Source organism: Euprymna scolopes, chromosome 24 (assembly GCF_053919585.1).
Source record: "Euprymna scolopes isolate OS-2025 chromosome 24, ASM5391958v1, whole genome shotgun sequence".
NCBI lineage: Eukaryota > Metazoa > Mollusca > Cephalopoda > Sepiida > Sepiolidae > Euprymna > Euprymna scolopes.
Genome location: NC_136505.1, coordinates 59,595,753 through 59,620,947, shown reverse-complemented (window position 1 = coordinate 59,620,947; position 25,195 = coordinate 59,595,753). Strand labels below are relative to the sequence as shown.

Below are 25,195 nucleotides of genomic sequence, written 5' to 3'. Positions count from 1 at the left end.
TCGTTTAATTTAAACGCGAAAAAAACAATTGGGACGCTGAAAACGTACACAGTAAAACAATACGTTGTCAACGGGTCAAAGTTGATTTATTTGTAATAAAATTGCGACAGTATACTTGTAATACAGAATAGTTTCAAAACATCCTCACCCTTCCCATATTAAATAATAATTTCGAAATAATAACGTTAATATTTCAGTGCGCATCAAAATCTGCAAAAGAAGCGATTTGTGTTTATTTGTTTACCTTGTTATGTTATGTTTACGCGCGCATGCGCAACCGGATGTCGCAAACCGGAAAGTGGATTACATCACTCGTTACAAAGTCATTTGAGTTTTATAATTATATAGATTATAATAAATAATAAGTAAGGAGGTAGAGGGTGATTGGTAGTTATGTTTATACTATGCAAGAATAATATATATATATATATATATATATATATATATATTATTATTATTATTATTGCATATTTTAGACATATATATATAGAGAGAGAGAGAGAAAATAAATGACAAAAAGTTATATTCCAAAATTCATGATGTTGACCATCTTATAATTTATTCCTTTGGTTCAATTGACTTATACAATTCTTGACAGTATCTCTTTCGTAGCGCAAAATCAATCAAGTAATTATTATATCAATCAGTGAATCTATTCACTGTTTATGAACTGATCGTTTTTGTTCCCGTGTGACACAACGCAATTACGTATAATTATGGTCCCTCTGTTAGAAATCAATTATTTTATTGTTCTATTTAATATTTGAAATAAAATAATTGATATCATCAAAACTTTAATAATAACTAACTAGTATGCAAAACATTAAAATATTTTAATTAATTTATAAAATTATCCAAAATCTTTGACACATTGTATACTTGGCAGAGATTACGAGTATTAACATAGAGATGTATCATTATTCTTTTGTAAGGAGCTTTTAATAAGGTCTACGTTTTTCTGTTTTGTTTTTTTACAGGATGAACGAAATCAAGTATTAACGACCAATATTTGGTTGGATCAGGTGAGTGAATATTTCTCTGTTTTACAGATTTCGCCATTAACGACTAGAATTCGAAACTATTTTAAACTTTTTTTGTTCTGATCGTAGAAATCAATCATTAGATTTATGTCTGACAAGAAAGTACAAATGTATTTCTTTATTTATTTTTCTGACGTTTGTTAAAATTAAACAATGTTTTCCTCAAAAATAATGTTTAGGTATAATTTTGGTTGCTCGTGCACTTACTGATCCGCGCTATTTTTTAAATCGTATTTCCAAGTTTAATTAAAGATTTATGATATGTTTTTTTATTCAATTGTAAGATTAAAGTATACAAAACACCCTACCCTCCCCATGTTAAGAATGGCTTTTTTAAATAATAACGTTATTGTTTCAGCACGGATCAATAAGTGCACTAGTACCAAATTTTGTATCATTTTGGATTCTTCAGATTACTTCTCTCATCCTGATTGTTATTTTCCGAACGTTTTGACTGATATAAGCTCCGACCTTCTTTGGGTATATCTTGACAATAGCTCTTATTGGTGAATGATGTAAAGATATATGCGAGGGAGTGTCAAATACACTTGAAGAAGATCGAAGGTTATATCGGCCGAAACGTTGTGAGAATAACAACTTAACACAGAAATATAGTCAGAATAATTCATCATAATAATTATCAATCTTTATCTTTATAATTAAGCAACAAGTGAAAGTTTGATTAAAAGCTCTAAAACCTTTTTAGGTTTCTTTTACCGTATAATCACTAAAAAGTCAAAGTCAGATAAAATCAACATTCACAACAAAAATCTTAAACGATCCGTTATGGTTTCGATGCCATCGATCAAATTTGAAGGGTTGAGAAGATGAAGAGATGATGAGAATATGAAGATGCTACTGAAAATCGGTTAATTACCGTATTAAGTAAGCACTTTTAAGTTGTGTCGTAGCCGTTACGTTGTCGAATGTTAAATGACAGTGACAAGGAAGCAAACAAAAAGGAAATTCAGTAAAGTGCTTCATATTTATTTCTTTTTTTCTTTTTTACCGTATTTTGTTCTATATGGTTTCATGGTTTATAATCATGTTTCATGTTTATAATTATAATTAAATTATAATTAAACTTAATTTCATGTTTATAATTATATTTTTCTTCACGTAAGTTTAAACTTGAAAACATTTTTAAAAATCTGTAATACTAAATGTTTTATTAGATAAAAAAAATGAGAAATCCTTTTCCCTGAGACTTTCGGTGTCAATCACGCTAATAATAGAAGACTTTGTAGTCCCCCCTCTTTTATTTCATTTTGTTAGTGATGTTAAAGGCAGGGATGATCGCCTCGGGAAGTGAACATTGTACGTCCGATTTCGTTGACGGTTCCATTAAAATCAAATCTGGTTGATATGTGTCACGTGGTTATAGTGAAGATGCTATGGGACTTAATCACGTCCTTTGACAGTATTATTTTGTAAAGTTACGATTGGAAACTTTATAAACCCAAATAAGACTGAATAAATTTTTTGTTGAATTAATAATTGAAAAATAATTATTTTCCTGAGACTTTCAGTGACAACCTAATAATAGAAGACTTTATTTTCCTTGTTTTATGCTTTTGTTGCTAATGTTAAGTTCGAAATGTGATTGGCCCTATAGAAGAAAATTATACCCTATCTCATTGATATCAACAAGATTTTATTTTAATTAAATCATCAATGATATCAGCCATCTCCTTTGAACTTAACAAAATAAGAAAACGAAAAATATAATTAAACTCTTTTATGATTAGGGTGGTTGCCGCCGAAAGTCTCATAAAAATGTTTTTTTATATTTCCATATAATAATAAAATTATTCAGCCTTACCTGGTTTTCTAAAGTATTTAGATTTAAACTTACGAAATAATGCTTTCAAATAATGTAACAAACTCCTTTTCAATTAAGTTACATAGATTTCTCATTTAATCAAACATAAACTATTCTGACGACTTTTTTTTTTCGTTAAAACTCATTTCATGAAATACCTAATCGAATTTATGGGTCTCAAATTAGTCTTGTCATCTTTATTGCCGTTGATTTGGCTTAATTAAGTTTGGTTTTGCTAATTCCATAGTCGAAACACGTCTGCACGTGTGTAGCTAAAATGATACCTTTTCTTTCTATACTTTATTCCTCGTGATATTATTTGTAAAAGAACCCTAATGAAAAATGAATATCATCGTTGGATCAATTGTCAAAAGTTTGCACGAGAAGCTTTCGATTTGATCTTAGTATAAAGCCTTTTTATTACATTCCCTAACAGAAAATTAGTGACAAAAAATATAGTATACATCAATAGCAGGGATACTGGGCATTCCTTAATGCGGAAAGTTAACACGTCACTATTAATATTGCTACCTTCCTTTCCCTTTTGCCTGTTTTCCCTTCTCTCTCCACACCATCACTCTTTCTCTCCACTCTGAACACATTCCTTTCTTTGGACATATACAGGCATAAGCACTTTTATAGATTTTTCGAAGTATGAGTCGGCATAAGGGAAATAACTTTTTGAGAAATTGGGTTTATTTTCCTTTAAATTATATCTGGAAAATAGATCCCCTTGACGCAATTTGCATCGGTGTAGGGTAAAGAAAATCAATACTTTCTTTTAGATTTTAGGTAATATTCGTCCCAGGCAACGTCGATCAAGAAAGTCCAACGTGGTGGTAGTTTGTTTTAAACTTGTTTTAGCTGAGCATACACAGATACAATTGTCTTTTATATAATGGATCAATAAATTCTGGAAACTGAGAGGTTCGGAATGGGGATATTGAATAGGTATCATTTTAGCAGGCGTGTTTCGACTATGTATAAACTCTATTAGGTATTCCATGAAGTGATTTTAAACGGAGAAAAACAAGTCGTCAGAATAGTTTATGTTTGATCAAATAAGAAATCTACCCGGCCTTAATTAAAAAATAAAATATCCACCGTTGTGAAAATTTCCCTTTTAAGTCTCTAAAATTCACATTTCTAATATCTACACAATTAGATTCAAATTAAAGCAGTTTATATCTATTTTAACGAAAGATTGTTTTTTTTTTTAATATTTTCTAAATTATTAGACAAATAAATATATCAGACAATTTTTTTCTTTCAGTCTTGGAAAGACGAAAAACTGGTGTGGAACCCAGCAGATTATAATAATTTGTCTGTTTTGCGAGTCCCATGTACAAAATTATGGCTTCCAGACATTGTGCTTTACAACAGGTATGTATGTGAATTATATATATATATATATATATATATATATATATATATGTCCACGCTACTAATCTCCAGTTCTTTCAACGGTTTTCTTTTTCTTTTTCATTTCGATACATTTTTGTGACCAAGAGCTGGGGTCCGCTTGAAATATAAAAAATAACAATAAAAATATTAAATACAAAAAGTAACATCGTTTTTCATGCGTCAAAAATCCCTCATAACCTTTAAATCACTATCCTAGAAGCATACGTAGTCTTTTAACATTATATATATATATACATTTTGTTATTATGAAGGCAAATGATATATATATATATATATATATATATATATATATATATATATATATATATATATATCATTTGCCTTCATAATAACAAAATTTTGTTATTATGAAGGCAAATGATATATATATATATATATATATATATATATATATATATATATATATATCATTTGCCTTCATAATAACAAAATGGCTGCCCAAAGTACATATCGATTATAAAGACCCTCCGGTATTTGATAATGGATTCGATGTATTTTTTTTTATCCGTTTCATCTCTATGCAAAATATACAGTATGCAAATATTGGTTGACCGAAACAGATCAGTAAATGTGCCGAAGTTTTTGCTTCGAATGAATGATTGATATGACGAATAAACCTTGCATACATAGAGAGAGAATGGCAAGGAAGGGGGAGAGAGAGGGAGATCTTTTTTGTGATAGTTGGATCATAAATCTTAATCTAATGAGGCTACAGTGTTTATAAAATATTGGTTAATAAAACTATTTTAGTACAAAATTTTTATATACACAAACATTGTTGGCTACATATGTTGGTTGGTTGGTTGTTTTTTTTTTGTTTGTTTTTTTGGGTTTTTTTTTTACACAGTGATCACCACTTATCAAGGCCCGGAAGTCACTCAGGGATAAGGGTTATTGCAAGTACATTATGTTAGTGTGGAGATTTGATGAAGTGTTTACTTAAGGGGCGATTCATTAGGAATTTGTTAACATTGGACTTGAAGACATCCAAGTTGTAGTCCGGAGGGAAGCAGGCAGACGGAACAGAGTTCCACAGGCGTGTAGTTCTAAGAAAGAAGCTTTGTTCATGGAATCCGCGTTTTTATTTAGGCACAGGTATAGAGTGGGGGAAATTTTTGACAGTGGATTCAGCTAGACGGGTGTTTTTCGTGAAAGATTGGCGAGGGGGGACCAGAGATTGGAGTTCAGAGGAGCACCTGCCATGGAAATAGCGATAAAACAAGGATAGGCTCGCAACGTCTCTTCTGTGGGAGAGAGGTTGCAGGGTAGAGAAAAGGGCATCCCCCACTAAGCCACGAAGTCTATTTTGTACTCTGTCAATGCAGGATAGGCTGTTTTTAGCAGCTCCTGCCCAGATATGGCAACAGTATTCCATCCTTTTACGGCATACCAATCCTTTTTAGGTTATTTAATGCCGAATCTGGTGATTTTGAAGAACGATTTTTTAATATAGTATATTTGTTTTTTAAATCGTATTCTATTTAACCCATAGTTGGGACCCTAACAGGTACTACCACTCCGGGTCAGAGTGGACCTGGGAGCAATGGCAATTAAAGGGTGGCTCCAAACTCCCTAAGGCCTGCAAGCTGGGGCCTCACCATCGGATATAGTTTAAGGTCATATCCAGGACCGGCTACATATGTGCAGGCATATTTCAGCATTGATATTATTTAAATTTATCCTTAAAATAAAGTCGTTCTATGGATAAAGTTGCTAACGTATGCACATATGTAGCCCAAAAAGTTCGTTCAAAATTTATACTTAGATGTCGTATGATATATATATATATATATATATATATATATATATATATATATATATATATATATATATATATATATATATATATATATATATATACAGTGATGATCATATTTATTGGCACGGTAAAATAAAAGTTAAATTTTGTCTAATAAATTCTAAAAAAGGGATTAAATTAAAGAAAATAACAAAGTATATTATGTATTTTTAACTGGCCTTTCCGATGCAGCAATCGGATTTTAGAAAAAATAAATAACAAAGGAACAAGAAACATAATTGCAAAAAACCCTTGTTCAAAATTATTGGCACGATTTATTTAATAATCAATTGTATAGCCTTTGGCCTTGATTACCTTCCTCAGTCGCTTTTCATAGTTTACAACCAAGTTGTTGCACTCTTCAGTAGTAATTTTAGCCCACTCTTCCTGACAATAATCCTCCAATTGAATAAGATTCTTAGGCTTCCTTTGCATTACCCTCAATTTTAATGTTCTCCATAAATTTTCAATTGGATTAAGGTCTGGGCTTTGTGATGGCCACTCCAAAACATTAATATGATTGTCCTCAAGCCATTTCTTAGTCAGTTTAGCCGAATGCTTTGGGTCATTATCTTGCATGAACCACAAACGACGACCAAGTGAGAGCTCTTTAGCAGAGTCTTTCAGGTTTTCATCCAATATTTTAACATAATCTTCCTTTTTTATGCTACCTGTGACCTTAACAAGTCGCCCTGGTCCAGAGGCAGCAAAGGATCCCCAAAACATCAAACTGCCTCCACCGTGCGTCACTGTGGGTATGGTGTTCTTAGGCAGGAAAGCTTCGCCAGATTTTCTGTAAATATAAGACACTTTATTATGGCCAAATAACTCTATTTTCGTTTCGTCAGGCCATAGAACACGTTTCCAGAATGTAACATCTTTATCAATATGACGTTTTGCAAAGGCTAGCCTTGCTTTCAGGTGCATAGGCTTCAATAAGGGATTCTTTCTCGGACGACATGCTTTTAAACCAGCTCTCTTCAAAACTCTACCAACTGTATGTCGAGATACATTCACTCCAGAGGTGCTCTGTTCATCAACAATCTCCCCAACAGAGATCCTTGGGTTTTGTTTTACTTGTCGAACAATTTTCCGTTCATCTCTTGGGGAAAGAATCCGTTTTCTCCCTCTACCCTCTAAACTCATAACGTGGCCTTGCGATTTGAACTCGTTTATTATGGCTCTAACAGTGGATTTGGGAAGGTTTAGCTTCTTTGAAATCTTATCATAGCCCTTCCCATTGGTATGGCATGCTACAACAAGCTTCCTGACGTCTTCGCTGTGTTCCTTAGTTTTAACCATGGCGATTGAAAATTATAATTTAGTCACTTATAATAGTTTAAATAAATCGTTATCTAAAAATTATCTGAAAAAAAATTATTCACTGAATTAGCGTTAAACAAGCATAATATGGCTATAAAAAAGTTCAGAAAGCACGTAAACCGGAAATTGATTGATATTATACTGATACTAAAAGAAAAACAAAGCCGTGCCAATAATTTTGAACGAGGGTTTTTTGCAATTATGTTTGTTGTTCCTTTGTTATTTATTTTTTCTAAAATCCGATTGCTGCATCGGAAAGGCCAGTTAAAATACATAATATACTTTGTTATTTTCTTTAATTTAATCCCTTTTTTAGAATTTATTAGACAAAATTTAACTTTTATTTTACCGTGCCAATACATATGATCATCACTGTATATATATATATATATATATATATATATATATATTCATAATGTGAGAGATTGTATATAATAAATTCCACAGCCAAACAACGTTGCAGCCCACAAGAGCCATGACAGTTAAAGAACCGGAAGTCCAAGACTCGAGTTTCGCGCTCGTTTGGGCTCATCAGTTAGACACATCCGAACTCAAGATTCGAAATCCGAGCCTCTTGCATGCAAGGCAAGCACTCTACCAACTGAGCAAACGCCCTGCACACAAGAATTTCTATTAACCAACACAGATCAAGCAAACCGCGCCGAAACCCAACTGTGTAATGACCCTAATTCGTCTCAACAAGGGTCGCGGTCATCCAACCAGCTAATAACCCCAAGCCGAGGTCTCACAAGTAGGAGTTTTTAACTCGAAAGGACAATGCCATCCAGTAATACTAACCAAACGAGAAACTTATGATAGGATTTTCAGAATGTGAGAGATTGTATATAATAAATTCCATAGCCAAACAACGTCGCAGCCCACAAGAGCCATGACAGTTAAAGAACCGGAAGCCCAAGACTCGAGATTCGCCCTCGTTTGGACTCAACAGTTAGACACATCCGAACTCAGGATTCGAAACCCGAGCCTCTTGCATGCAAGGCAAGCACTCTACCAACTGAGCAAACGCCCTGCACACAAGAATTTCTATTAACCAACACAGATCAAGCAAACCGCGACGAAATCCGACTGTGAAATGAACCTACTTCGTCTCAACGCGGTTTGCTTGATCTGTATTGGTTAATAGAAAGCTCAGTCGAACACTTTCCATGAAAATAACGATAAAGCAGAGACACACTCGCAACATCTCTTCTGTGAGACAGAGGTTGCAGCGAAGAGAAAAGGACATCTCCCACTAGGCCACGAAGTCTATTTTGAACCCTATCAAGGCAGGACAAGTCTTTTCTAGCAGCTCCTGCCCATATGTGGTAACAGTATTCCATCCTTGGAGGTATCTGGCTCTTATATAGATAGTAAAAGTAACCAGCTACTCTTTTCCCCATTGTACAACGTGATCAAGATCAGAGGAGAGAAAATCGGAGAGAACTTGGTCGTTTACTTTCTTAGATGTGCTACCATAGATAGTAGTGTCGTCAGCAAAAATGTTTACAAATGATGTAAGGATGTGATTTGGAAGATCATTAACGTAGATTAGGAATAGAGTTGGGCCCAGGATGGACCCCTGAGGGACTCCAGCATTTATACTGTGAGCTTCTGATTTTTGCCCATCAACTACTACTCTTATGAACCTATCAGAGAGAAATGATTTAATAATTGAGAAGACATTTCCAGCAATACAATAGCTGGAGATCTTGTGAAGTAAACCTTTATGCCATTACCTATCAAAGGCCTTTGATTTGTCAAGAGCAATTGTCCTAGAATTTATTGGAAGTCTAGAAAAATTATGCATTACAATAGTAAAATACGAGCGTGAAAAGTAATATGGCTAAGCTTAAACATGGAAAAGTTAAGGACTAGTCGTTAAAACTGGAAAAGAAAATTGACAAGACATTCTAATAAAAATATAATAAATTTATAAATTAAAATATTGCAGCATTAAATTTTTAAAAATTCAATTTAACATCATATAATCAATTCTTAATGTTGAAATATATTAAGTTATAAATTTATTATAATTATTACCAGAATATCTTGTCCTTTACTTTTCCATGTTTAAGTTTAAGCATATTATTTTTCATGCTCGCATTTTTCTATTGTAATATATATATATATATATATATATATATATATATATATATATATATATATATATATATATATATATATATATATATATATATATATACAGTGCCGGCCAAAAGAAAGTCCGTAATTTTTTTCAAAAACTGCAAATTTAAGCTAAATTTAATGTAACTGTTTAAACAATCTATATCTCATTTGATTGATTTGATTCCCCTATAATTTTACTTGTTCGTATTTGACTTTTAATTGAAATATTCTAGTGTTCACGTCAATTTAAAAAATAACTTCGAATTGATGAAGCAAAAAGAAAGTCCGCAGCAACAAATATACTTAAAAGCAGCTTCAATTATCGCTCCTAAATCAGTTTAAAATATCCACCAACAGGCAACAAAGCATCTCTAATCGTAATTTTTGTTGTTCTAGGTTATACAACGTAACATTTAGTCCATATGACACGACTTTCTCTTAGTGATCGTCAGGAGCTCATTATTCTCCACATTTCTGCTTTATCCAATCGAGAAATCGGCTGAAGATTTAAATGTGATGGGAAAACTGTACGAAAGACTGTGCAAAAGCACCAAAACACCCGGAGTGTTCGTGATGCCCCTAAATCTGGTCGTACTGGAGTTACTTCTAACAGGGAAGACAATGCTGTCAAGATCCGCAGCTTAAGAAACAGATTTGAAACGGCTCTCTAAATTCAACAACAGTGCAATCTTGTTAAAAAGTGCTCTCTTTCTAATGTCAGGAACAGATTAAAGGAATTTAATTTGCGAGGATATGTTGCAAGACGCAAACAAATGATTTCTGTAAAGAACAGAAAACGCCGTCTGGACTTCGTCAGATTCAATGAAGACCATGACTCTTCATATTGGTTAAAAGTGCTTTTAGCGACGAAAGCAAGTTCAATAGGCTAGGCAGTGATTGTAGGCAGTATGTCCGTCGGAGAAAAGAAGAAGAATTTAATTCTGGGTGCTCAGTTTCAACGCTGCAAGGTGGTGGAGGTTCAGTTTTGGTGTGGGGCATTATTAGTATCAATGGTCCAGGACCTATAGTTCGCTTGCAAGGTTGAATTAATTCCACCAAATACATAAATATGTTAACTGAGCATTTTCTACCCTACTTTGGTCGGAATTTGGATGATAATCCCATCTTCATGCAGGATAATGCTCCCATTCACACAGCTGGCAATGTCAAGAGGTTCCTGGAAAAGCATGATATTCCGTGTTTGGATTGGCCTGCACAATCTCCAGACCTCAATCCTATCGAAAACGTATGGCATTACATAATCTTTAATCGAGGTCAAAAAGCGAGTGAAATGACCAAGGATATTTGTGCCGTACATGGAAAAACGCTATAGCTAAGAGAACTGTTCGAGATTGGTTTACCAGATTCAAACACGGTAATTTTTACATCAATGACGCTCCTCATTCTGAAAGACCAATCAAGTAGACGAAGACCAACTCAGTGTTCTTTGGAAGAAAGATAGCCATAAGACTTGTAGGGAATTGGGTGAAAAGATGAAGTGTGATTTTGCGACAATTTCACGTCACCTTCAGATGCACACAAAAACTTGGAATTTGGGTCCCACAAGAACTTACTTTTGATGTTAAAATTCTTTGATTTTCTTTAAAAAAAAAATAAAAACGGCGGGAACTTATGGAACAACCTAATACAATATATAGGTAGTTGAATTGCATTTACTAGCAAAAGATCTAGATAATTTGCATATTCTTTTAAACATTAATTATAATTAATTCCCTGTTAGATTTTTCGGTTTTAGAATGAGATGATCATCTTTAGTTAACTATTAGGTGTAATTATATTCATGAAGATATTCTACATGATTTATACTTGCATAATATTTGCGTAAAAAGATAATAGGAAACACAAACCTCTTTCTAAATATATTTATGTATATATATATATATATATATATATATATATATATATATATAATGTTTAAAAATGTTGCCTACCAAACATCTCTGTATGTTTTTGGTCTACATACATGAAACTGAGTATATAGAGTATTCGAACTCATATGAAACTTTATATTTGGGTTTTAGCCGGAGAAAATCGGTGCAACAAGGTAAAATTTAATAAATAGAATTTCCCAGATGAAGGTCAGCATTACGAATATAGATACATAACGCACGGCCTGCTAGTATATATATATATATATATATATATATATATATATATATATATATATATATATATATATATACAAAACAAAAAAGAAAGAAAAATATTTGGTTTAATCATCCATTTAGCCTAAATGTCAAAACTAATATACCTAAGGAATTCTTCAACATTGTACAAAACTCTTTCAAATACCCACACAGATATAGTTCTATTTTCAATAAAAATTCAATCAGGATTTCTGATACAACAATGCCTAATTTAGCACAAAGAATCTTGACATCTAATAACCAAAAAATTAAATCAGCCTAAAAATCCCTTTCCCAATTAAACCCAAAACTAACTGTAATTGTAATAACAAACGTCTTTGCCCACTCAATAATGATTGCATCCATAAAGATGTTATATATTCTTGCACTATTACTGAGCTCCCACGCAATCCTCCCATAACAGACACTAATATTTCGTCTTCAAGTTATTCTCCTTCCCATCCTCCATCTGATATAGTTACTAATCCAATGCACCACTCGAGCAGCCCCTCCATCTACAATCATACAACTAGTAATAATGATAATAATAATAATAGTAATAATAATAATAATAATAATAATGAGAATAATGATATTTCTCCTAACAGCCATCCTAACACTAACAACACTCATTATCCCATTCAAAATAGTCCTCATACAGACATTGTCCCACCATTTGTTGAACATTATGAACAAAATTCAAACTATTTAACTAATACAAATCAGCAAATTAATATTAATGCCAGACCTCGAGCTTTTAATAAAGTACATACATATATCGGCGCTACTTCAACATTAATTAAGAAAAGAATATCAAACCACATTTCTTCTTTTAACAACCATAATTCTAATAATAACCAAGGAACTTCTCTAACCACTTTAATTACAAAACTTAACTCTAACAATACTCGCTTCTCAATCAAATGGACTATCATAAAAAAGTTAAGTCTTATATTCCAGGCTCTAAGTCATGTCACCTCTGCACAACCGAAGCTATAACTATAATTACTTCCCCTTAAAGTAACAATATAATAAATTCTAAAAATGAACTGATCTCTTTCTGTAAACATAAGTCCAAATTTAATTATGACAATTTTGAAATTACATAGTTATTACTTTTACCTTTTATATAGGTATATAATTTTTTTCTTTAACTTTATCGTTTTTCTACATACTTCTTAATACTTAATAATTTAATAATTATTTTAATTCTTTATTTCTTCTTTGCATGACCGGTTTTTTATCTGAAATTTCTGCTTTATTCTTTAAACTTTCCTATCTATCTAATATATCAATCTACCCACACTTTAATATCTTGTATGTATATATTACTTATATTTTACTATATGTATTTACATACTTTCTTTCTTGCTTTTTCCTGAATTTGCAGATACCGGCTATCCTCTCCCCTTAAATAATTTTTATTTTTTTATTTTTTATATTTTATATTTTATTTTTTATTTATTTGTTGTTTATTTATTATTAATTTTGTATCTATTTATTTATTTATTTTCCATTCAGTGTCTTCTAACAACTCTTGCTGACATTCTTTTAAGTGATGACGTGCACATTTCAGTTGACCTATATTATTTTGCCCTATATATTTTTTCGCGCCTTTTAACATTCCCTGTCTGGGTCATTTTGATATTTGTTTTTCTATTTTCTATTTAATTCTATCACCATTTTTCTCCTCTTTTTCTTCCCTGATCTTTTTTATTTATATTTATGTCTCGGAAGTAGAGTGAAAAGCATATCTTATTTTTCTTTTATTAATATTATTGGATGTTTTTTGTGAATTATTCCATGGATTTCTGCCTTTGGATTATTTTGGACCATCTTCTTCCAATTACGGGATTTCCTTGGATTTAACTTGTGCTAATCGAAATTCAATTAACTTTCTTGAAGTTATATATTTGGATTTTACCGTCACTGCATTATTTATCTTCCACCAGACTATCCATTCATGTGTAATCACCTTTTTCTTCACCATATTCCCTCTGCTTCAATTTTTTTGTTATCAAGTAAGATCTTTGGCTTACTTGTTGTTTCATCAAATACTTTTGCATGCAAAATCCCATCTCGCATTTTGCTAATTCGTACCATCTGTTGAGATGGAAAGTATTTCTTCGAAACTCTGTGGATTAAGGACTATCCACTTATCAAGTGTTTCTTTTTCGATTAAATATGTTTTTAATTCATTTAAAAGTGTTTTTAACATGTTTTATTAACTGTTTGCTCGTATATATATATGTATATGTATGTATATATATGTATATATATATGTATATATACGTATATATATGTATATATATATATATATATATATATATATATATATATATATATATTGTGACGTGCTACTTCTGAGGTTAGCTTAGCTTTGTTATCCGATCGGGATAAATTAATTGAAAAAAAAAGTATATTTTCCTCATGATTCATGAGAGAACGCCAGAAGCTACGCGGAAGCCCGTATTTAGTTGACTTCCTCTACCAAAAAGAGCATTTTAAATGGAGGTAACAAGTATCTGCTCTTTTCGACTTAAAATACGAACTCTAGGCTTGTGGTTTTATAAAACAGATATCAGATGAATAAATGGATGTATTGAGCAATCGGCTGTTTTATCACTAAGAAATGGTAGGTCAGAGAAATTTCAGCATATATATTTACATGAAAAGACAACCGATTCAACATGTATATATATATATATATTCTTTTTTATGTTTTTATTTCATTTTATTTTTATATATAATGAACAGAATCAAAGAACGAATAGGTAATATATACAAATTTCAAAAAATGATAATTATATATATATAAGTTCATAAGTCTTTCTTCTTTTTTTCCTTTTTCCTTTCCCTTTTTTGCATATATATATATATATATATATATATATATATATATATACTAGCAAAAGTACCCGTCGTTGACTGGGTTCAAAAACAGCCTACAGAAAATGGACTGTGATTTATGAAAGTATGATAGCTTATGAAAAGGAAGGGTTGTAACTTCGGGTTGAATTTGGGGGTATCAAAACCAAAGCAAAATATGATGAAAGTAAAAATAAAATAGATAAACCCCATAATTTATTATACCATACCTGTTCAGACTGAAACACTTATCGCAATATTCTGTGGATCTATATTAAAAAACCTTGTTAAACTTTGTGACATATTTCCATTCTATGGAGGTCAGGTGCGAACGAACACCCCATAATTTTATTATACCATAGTTCTTCAAACTGAAACATAATTATCAAAGTCTACTTACATAGATAGATATGAAAAGTCTTTATTAAAGTGTGTGCCTATTTCCATTCTATGGAGGCCAGGCGCGAACGCAGACCCACAATTTTATTATACCATCCCTATTTAAGTTAAAACATACTTATCAAAGTATTATTATGTACATCTGTATCAAAAACTTGTAAACGTTTTTTTTTATTCTTTATTTAAAAGCCATTCTTAACATGGGAGGGGAGTGTGTTTTGTACCTATTCTGTACTATAACCTTATAATTGAATAAAAAAAACATATCTTAAACTTTAATTAAACTTGGAAATACGATTTAAAAAATAGTGCGGATCACTCTCTGCATTAGCACCGATAAATATTTTGCAATAAATACTAAAATAAATTAAATAAACAAATTGTCTTTTTTCAAAGTAGGATTTTTTTTTTTTTTTTTGTTATTTTTTGATAATTTGCATTTGTACTTTTTTTCCGGTTTGTTATGCTTTTTTCCTTAGTCTGCGTCTGTTACGATTGCCGGTCTCGCCCGATCCGGGCTTGACGGGAAATCACGAGAATTCGGGTCAAATTATGCAAGAGTATCTACTTTTCTGATGACAAGAGGATGTGACAATCTAAATAAAAGAGACATGTATTGATGCCAGTGGCAGTGTGCTTCGGCGCGGAGTGTACAACATGGGCTTCTCTTGCAGGTATGCGCTCTGGCGTCAGCTGGATAAAGGATTCCTTGTATGGGTGCCGACCACTGTTGACACGTGTTCTTAATAAAGTGTAAGATTCTACTCAAATACTCTAGATCTCAGTCTCTTATGTAACGATAGCCAGAAGCAAGTAATTGTTAAGGAAGATGGATCATGACGAAGATTAATAAAGTAAATCTTTTTCTTATTTTGTTTCGTTTTACGGCATATCTATCTTTTTCGGGTTATTTTATGCTGAATCTAGTAATTAAGGAAAAAGTATTTTTATTCTTCACGTTTATCTTCAAATATTTATTCATGAAGTTTGCCGTGTTTGCATTTTACAGCATATCCACCTTTTTGTGTGTTATTAAAAGTCGAATCCATTAATTTTTTGAGAAAATCATTTAAGTTCTAAGTATTTCAAATATTTATTTATAGTGCTTCGTGTGGTTATTCTGAAGAGGAACGTTGTTTTTTTTTTGTTTGTTTTTTTGTTGTTTTTTTTTTTTGCTTTTGACTTTGATAATATTTTTTTTTCTCTTACAAAAATATTCTCATGAGACTGTTTCTTTGGAAGCTACAACATGGTTATATTTATGTAGCGAAAGTAATGAAAACGTGACTTACACAAGCGCCGGCACTCCTGTCTATACAGTCACGTGACGGAATCAAGAAAGGGAAGAGAAAAGAAAAACTTACGTCTATAGACTGTTTATTAATTTGCATATAAGAAAAATGACTTTTGAAAAAGAAAAGGAGGAAAGCAGTCTTCTGTTTTAGACAGTTGATAGAGCGAGAGATTAAGTGTGCAAGAGAAAGGGAAAAATAATAACATTAATGTTTGGTGTATTTATTGATAAATTGATATTAAATTGCTGTCATAGTTGTATTCTCTTTCACATATGGACAGGGTTCTGCTACGTGTTCGAGAAAAAAAAAACGTATCCGGAAAAGATTGGATAACAAGACACTAACAACATCTGTACCTTCAGCCGTTATAGGATGTATATAACATGTGATGCCACGTCTTCCTGGAACGTTATGAAAGCTGCCACAAACAGGACGACAGCTTTCGATCAAATAAATGAAAGAGAAAGGGGGAAATGGCGAGGTTACGTCTGTTCGTTTTGTTGCATAGACGACGTAGTGTATGGGCAGCAAAATTTCTTTGATGCGCTTGTTGAAGCAGACGAATGATAAAGTTAGACTGCTGCTGGGTAGATCGTGTCGTTTTGAATGAGGCCAACAAGAGTGGATTGTTGAAAAGTAACCTGTTAAGAAAAAAGAGAAAGAGAGAACCATGGAAAGAAGGTGAACGGTGTAAAGAGGATTGTCTGAAAGAAGAACAACCGAGAGGATGAGAAGGAAAGACGAGTGCAACTTTAGAAAAGAAAACATGAATAAAAGATTAAATAAAAAAAACTCTAAAAAAATAATAACTACAAAATGTGGAAATGTTTTTTAATGGTGTTTCACTTTTTATTTATACCAATCCTGTAATTATATCCAGCTTAATGTATATATATATATATACGCATATACATATGCATATACATATGTATATATGTGTATATATACATATGTATATATATGTATATATACATATATATCCACCTGTTATCCCTATTTTAAAATATGGAATCGCTTGATCGTTGAAGACAAGATACAAGTAATCAAGCAGGCGTATATATATATATATATATATATATTTAGAGAGAGAGAGAGAGAGAGAGAGAGAGATAGATAGATAGATAGATCGTCGAAGGTAAGATGCAAGCAAGCAAGGTCTACAGATTTTTATAATTATATATATATATATATATACATCAAGACTGTTTCGCTGTATAACAGCATTTCAGTATAAAAATGAACAAAATATTATATATATATATATATATATATATATATATATATATATATATATATATATATATATTCTTGGAAAAAGATTTCTGCCTCAACAGAAAACTTTTCAACAAAATGTTTACCCGGAAAATTATTTTACCAAAAACTATTAATATTAAACTTTAAAAAGGAAGATACTAGAATTTAAAAAAATATTTTATTTATATTCAATCAGATGTGCCTTATGCACTAATAAAAATGTAATTGGCATTTTGTTGCACTTGTTAAGATTTTAAATATTTATCATTTTTCTCATTATAAAAAACGATTATTATATTGATTATAATTTTTTGACAAGAAATAAAATTTATTGCATCTAAAAATTTTGAAGAAAAATGCAAAATTATCCAATTTTATCAATACATTTTTGCAAATTATATAAATATATTTTGTAAAAATGTTTATTTAGTAAATTGATCTGATATTTATTTGATTTAAAAAGAAAAAAAACATGGATTGAAACATTTTAAATCAATAAATTATAAATTCATTTAGTCATTAATAAAAGGATTATTGAATTCATTTTAATTGAGAAAAGAAAAAAATCATAAAATCCAATATCAGCCAATCATCAACAAATTTTGTCATTATAAAAAATTTATTTACGTACATTCGACATAATTCATGTATACTATTTAATTTTAATGAAATAAAACATTTTTCTCGTTACAATTATTAATATAAAACAATAATCGTTTTATGACAATATATTGATAATTCGCTGATATGTTTTAGCAATGTTGTTTTTTTTCTTTTACAAATAAAAATTAATCTAATAATTATATTTTTATAACGACAAAATTTTTTGATAATTTAATGATTTTAGATTTTTCTCACGATTTAAAATTTTTCTTCTAATGTTTTATATGCAATTAATTTTATTTCTATATCCAAATCTGTAAAGTATATTTTTCTTTTTAAATCTTTATTATATCAAAATATATTTTTTAAAAACTCAAATAAAGCAGAATAACATGGATATTATTATTATCACTATTCCAAAGGAATTCATTAAATATTTGTCGAGAAATTTTAAAATTTATTTGTTTCAAGCGGTACCTACGGCTCCATTACTCAATAGTAAATAGTAGTCTGCAAGTAACATTTCTTGCTCGACTAATACATATATATATATATATATATATATATATATATATATATATATATATATATATATATATATATATATATATATATGTATATAATATTTTGTTTATTTTTATACTGAAATACGAAACAGTCTTGCAGTAGATGAATATATATATATATATATATATATATATATATATATATATATATATACTCGCAAGACCCGTGTACCGGCGTTGCTATTTCTTTACCAAATTTGATTTAAGTTTTAATTAAACTCCATTAAAATGCATTTCGGTTTCTTAGAAAATAACTCAGCTATTTAAATGAAATATGTTTTAGTAAATTTCTATTTTTGCTTTATACTGATATGCTCTCGAACAAAATCAAAATAAATACCCTGGATACGCTGGATAGGGCAGCTAGTTAAATAATAAAATATATAGACAATAGTAGACATAATTCATAGTAGAAAGTTTATTATTGACATGTTGTCATATTGTCGAGTTCTATTTGGTGCTCTGTTCATGCATTATGATAAGTTTTGTAGTTTCTATTACATCCGATATCTCGAAGGATGTTTATACGAAAGGCGACAATTCTACTAATTTTAACTATATTGAGATTACAAGTAGTAGTTGTAGTAATAGTTGTTTTTGGTTTTGTAACGTAACGCTCATCACACACATGTAATGCGAAAAGGTTTCCTGCCAAATTAAAATTCCAAGAATGTTTCTTCAGATCACCAATGTAGATTAGTACCATGAATAGTAGTACTAATACTCAAACGATGAATACCAGGATATTTCATAATAAATTCGAACATTTATGTTCAATATTCTTTTACCATTTTTCTCCCTTCTATCTCCACTAAAGAAAGTTCCTTGTTTCATATCAAATCCTATAAAATACACTGAGGGTTTTGTTTCTGAGCAATGCAAAGTGTGTATTGCTTCGAGTATTAGTATGAGTAATAGTTGTTTTAGTGTTCGCCCCATTGCATATGGTCGCTTAAGGAAGCTTCATGTCAAATTTTGTGCAGTTTTGTCCAGTATTTTTTGTCTTAAAGTAGTTAACCCACAGACAGAACAGTTATTATGATATTAATTATTTCGAGTAAGTCAGTATAAAATCCTAAGAGAAACGAGCCAAAAGAGAATGATTGATACCTTTCCATAAAAATCAAGGTTTTTGAACACCTGCTTATGATGAAAGACTTGTCCCTTTAAGTAGTTTCATGGAATAAGTTGCTAACAATAAAATTATTAGGTTGGTGCAGAAATAATGTCGTTTTTTTACGTGTAAATATATATATATATATATATATATATATACACACACACATATATATATAGGTTGGTGCAATATATATATATATATATATGTATGTATATATATATATATATATATATATATATATATATATATAGGTTGGTGCAATATATATATATATATATATATATATATATATATGTATATACGTTGGTGCAATATATATATATATATACATATATATATAGGTTGATGCAATATATATATGCATATATATATATATATATATATATATATATATATATATATATAAATGTATGTATATAGGTTGGTGCAATATATATATATATATATATATATATATATATAGGTTTGTGCAATATATATATATATATATAGGTTGATGCAAAAATAATGTCCTTTTTTTACGTATGCATATATATGTGTGTGTGTGTGTGTGTGTGTGAGAGAGAGAGAGAGAGAGAGAGAATGATAAAAGACGACATTATTTTTTGCACCAACCTAATAGCAAGCATATAACTTTTGTTTAAGAAATAACAAAATGAGATTTTAGAAAGACTCAACTGCAATACGAGCTAAGGACTTCAGGAGAATATTGTTGGTGTGCTTTGAATTGGGTGTTAGAACTGTCACAAACCTATTGCGATTTCTTTGGGGTAGCTTGACCTGGAAAGTCAACATGTTGATCCCATCAGCGCCCTTGAATATACACTTTGACGCCTCTACAGATTAGCAAGCACAACATGCCAAGAGAAGTAAGCAGCAGATTTGAAGAGCTATCCTCGCTGAAGAAAGGAAATTTGACTCGTGTCCTATTGAGACCAGTGGACAGTAAGAACAGGGTTGATGAATTAGGGTGCGTGTCGCACTACCACATTGATGAAAATATTGTACCCTTTTTTTCTGTGGTAATCTCGCCTTCTCCTTAGCTGAGTGATACTGAGGACTATGATAAGTCAAACAATTCAGGTGTGAGGGAAAAGAGTTTTCGAGATAGGGGTTTAGTCAGTCGATGGTTGTTAGCAAATGTGCTTGGAAAAGGAAATTACAATCTAAAGCGTCTACTTTTTCTTTCACACACATATGTGGCATTGCTAGTCTTTGTCTGCTCAGACTTGTCTTTATTAACAAGAAAGCGCTAAATGAGGAGACCTGTCAGACTTATACGAACCTGGAATAAAAATATCGTAATTATGCATGTCTGTCTGTCTGTCTGTCTGTCTGTCTCTGTTTCTGTGTCTCTCTCGCTCTCTCTCTATCTCTCTCTCCCTCTCTCTCTCTCTCTCTCTCTATATATATATATATATATATATTAGTGATGGGGCGATTCAAATATTTTCCCGATTCCGATACAATTGCCGATTCAGTACTAAATTGCCGATTCCCATACAATTACCGATTCCGATTCTTTATAAATATTCAAATATTTTACTATATACTTGTATTTTCTCTCTGATTACCGTAAAAACACGCCTAAATATTCTCCTAAACGTAAAAATATACTTGCGGGGGGGGACGATCTATTTATTTTAGCTTCACTGGTGTTTTAAAATCAATAAATATTTATTATTTTATCATTATTACCAGCAATGGAAACATAGCTCTAAACAAATCAAATAAAACTTACAATTAAAATAATCGTTTTGGCATCGGAACATCGGTACAAATTTTTCCGATACCGATTCCGATACTCTAAAATATTCCGATTTTTTCCGCTTCCTATTAATTGTCCCAACACTAATATATATATATATATATATATATATATATATATATATATATATATATATATATATATATATATAGGGGGAGTCTGTGTGTGCGTGTTGTTCAGGACAAATTTGATGATTTTATATATTTTTATTTCAGAACATTTGTCAATAATAAAGAGAAAGGGGTTGTTGTTTCAATTAGTAATTTATAAAATTAGAGACAATGGACAACTAGAAAACATTGGAATATAAGACGTAGCTTACTTGTATCACAATGATTCGCGCCGAATTACAAATTTCGGAAATATAGCTGCACTCGGTGCTTTTTGAATACGTTGAAGGGGTGGAATGTGAGCTGGAGAATTGTAAAGGAGTTGAGGAGAAATGGCTAGCAGGGAGAATATAGAAGACGTCCTAATTGTTTTAGTACAAGGAAATTCGTCAGTAAGCTGCTAAAAACGTAGAAAAATCCTACAGACATTTGTAAGAGTGATGAGTACCTGATTGGCGACAATTAAACGTTATAGCGTTAAACGAGTATATTCGATACAAGAATCTTTAGGTTTCTTAGATTTGGCAATGTTTTAATTGATATTGATATTGATATTGATATTGGCAGTAATGTAAATCTTTGTATAAATAAACAAATGAAGCACGCTTTGCAGTGTTTATTTCGGCAAATGCGTGCTGTTATCGTTAAACGCACGAGGTGGCGTATGCCTCTTCTATGTGTGAGTTTTTTGTTTGTTTCTTTCTTTATTTACGCGTGTCCACTTTTGAGGTGTAAGAGTTAGTGTTGGGGCTCTAGGAAACATCATTGTAATTTGTGGTGGGGGGGGGGGGCTTTGAGTAAACAGAAAAAAAATGTTTTTTCATCTTTTAATAAAATATTTGCATCTTAACGTGTTCTAAAACAGTTTTGTCTGTTAATTCAGAGTGCTTTGTTTTTAGTTTTAATGATGCTTCTAGGAGCTCTGGTACCAATTTTGAGGCCTTTCAAGCGGACACACTGGGAGGAGGCTCACACACTCCTCGTGTATAAAAATAGCACCCCTTAGGCAAAACAACACTAGGAAACGGATTTTACTTACAAGGTAAAAAAAAAACAAGCAAATAAACACTTTAGTTTTCTGATGATGGATCTGATACAGTCCGAAATTAATAATAAATGCTTTAAGTTTAAAAAAAAAAGAAAGGAAAATGAAAATTTGAGTGATTTTTCTTCATTTAATAACACATTTTCATTTTAACGTGTTCTAAAACAGTTTTGTTTGTTTATTCAAAGTTTTACAATATTAATATATTTGTCGGAGTGTTTATGTTGTCGACTAAATAGCTATTATATTGCGAAACAGTATGTTTGTGGATGACTATATAAACTTCTCCCTTAGATTTGGCAATGTATTATTTGATATCGTAAAATATTATTAGCAATAACTATAAAAATAAAATTGCCAAAAAAGGTGGTATATCTATCTATCTATCTATCTAAAGATAGATAGATAGATAGATAGATAGATAGATACTCGTAGCCAAATTGAACAAAATATATGAGTATTTCAATAGAAATACTCATATATTTTGTTCTATGAGACGAAATTACATGAAAATGCGTAGGCTTTTTGAAGATTGTCATACTATTCTATGGTTAAAATTTTATTACAATTGGCAAAAAGAGCCTATATTTTCAAACCAATAAATTATGCCTTAATTTTCCTACATTTTTATATATCATATCCTTGCAGGCCAGCTTCAGTTTTGCTGCTTTGGGATGAATTTTGCTTAGAGTTTTGCTTGATTGTCTCCCCTGCGACCTTGCCAGGCCACTAATAAATAAGTAAATGCAGCACACTCAAACATTTGACAATGTTTATATAAAGCATATAGTCGCCACTTGGCAACAGCGCCCGACTGGTGACTAAGTGGTTTAAGTCACCGAATATAAAGTACACGATCGTAGGTTCGATCTCCACTTGGAGCGAGTGCTTGTAAAGCTGTAATGTATAATACAATAACGATATCATTGTAAGGTCCTCGGATTTCATAAATAGATCATCGACTAATTTTATTACTTAGCAGAACTAAGTCGAAACTTTCATCAGATTTAGATGGAAAAATTCAAGTTTCAAGAATCACTGTAAACGTTTTTCTTTGATAATCAGTTTGGATATCTCCTTTTGTGGAACGGAAACTTTGTTAACAATTTATTCCTTTTGTGTCCGGGATTTTCTTGTTCTATAGGTAACAAGTGTGACGACATCTGTTCGAGAACAAGGTTTTGTGCAATGTTTTCTATTACGTACAAGCTGTTCCAAAACACATTTTTATATTATGGGTATTATCTGCTTAAGGGAAGTGATTTTATCTAAACAGTTACAATCCTTTTCATTTTTTTTTTTCATTTAAAATATACATCTTATCGATCTTATATTTCTCTTAGTTTGTCTGTTCCATTTTTTCTTAGAAACTACTGAGCCAATCTGGTTGAAATTTTGTACGAGCATTAGTTGTGATAAGATGCAGCGAATTAAGCATTAGAATATTCGTTCGGTGCACAGTTATGGATTAATAGATATTAGCATGTAAGTGAGCACAAATTTAACCATATTCTGTCATCAATTTAGCAGGAAGCACTTATTCTAAGGCAAGGTGTTATAATTTTTACCCGTTTTAATGGAATACAAAGTCTAGTATGTCCATAGCTTTTTTATGTACGAGGTCCCTTCAATAAGTTTCCAGACTTCTGCCGTATAAGCACTTGTATTTATAGTACACACATGGAACGTTAGTCCACTTGAAGTAATCTCCTCCGACTGCAATGCACTTGTACGATTCCAACAAGCTTCTGGGTTTGACCTTTACTCCTGATCTGAAATGGAACACGTACATCAAGTCTGTTGCCAAGGTCGCTGGAAAGATGGTGGGATCCTTCTACCGCTCCAGAAGATATCTCACTACTGATGCAATTCTCTATCTATATAAAAGTCAAGTACGTCCAAGGAAGGAATACTGTTGCCACATCTGGGCAGGAGCTGCTAAAAACAGCCTATCCTGCCTTGACAGAGTACAAAATAGACTTCGTGACTTAGTGGGGGATGCCCTTTTCTCTACCCTGCAACCTCTCTCCCACAGAAGAGACGTTGCGAGCCTATCCTTGTTTTATCGTTATTTCCATGGCAGGTGCTCGTCTGAAATCCAATCTCTGGTCCCCCCTCGCCTCTTTCACGAAAAACACCCGTCTAGCTGAATCCACTGTCAAAATTTTCCCCCACTCTTTATCGGTGCCTAAATCAAAACACGGATTCCATGAACAAAGCTTCTTTCTTTCTTTCACGCCTGTGGAACTCTGTTCCGTCTGCCTGCTTCCCACCGGAATACAACTTGGATGTGTTCAAGTCCAACGTTAACAAATTCCTAATGAACCGCCCCCTTAATTATGCATCTTCGGTTTCTCACGAATAATTGTGTGAACAGTTCTCACACGGACATCAAACCGTGCACTTATTATCTCTATAAACAAACGACGGCCGTTATACATGAAATTCTTTATTAGGCCAATAAACTCTGGGGCTATGAGTTCCT

At 31.5% G+C, this 25,195-nt stretch overlaps 1 protein-coding gene across 1 annotated transcript in view; it reads left to right on the top strand.

Moving 5' to 3' along the window:
* The window catches only part of LOC145246740 (neuronal acetylcholine receptor subunit alpha-10-like), a 550,490-nt gene that overhangs the window by 433,544 nt on the left and 91,751 nt on the right, over positions 1 to 25,195 (top strand). Inside the window, exons 5-6 of the mRNA XM_080108500.1 lie at positions 978 to 1,022; positions 4,136 to 4,245. Coding sequence (XP_079964626.1) covers positions 978 to 1,022; positions 4,136 to 4,245 — 155 coding nt within the window. The remainder of the gene's footprint in view (positions 1 to 977; positions 1,023 to 4,135; positions 4,246 to 25,195) is intronic.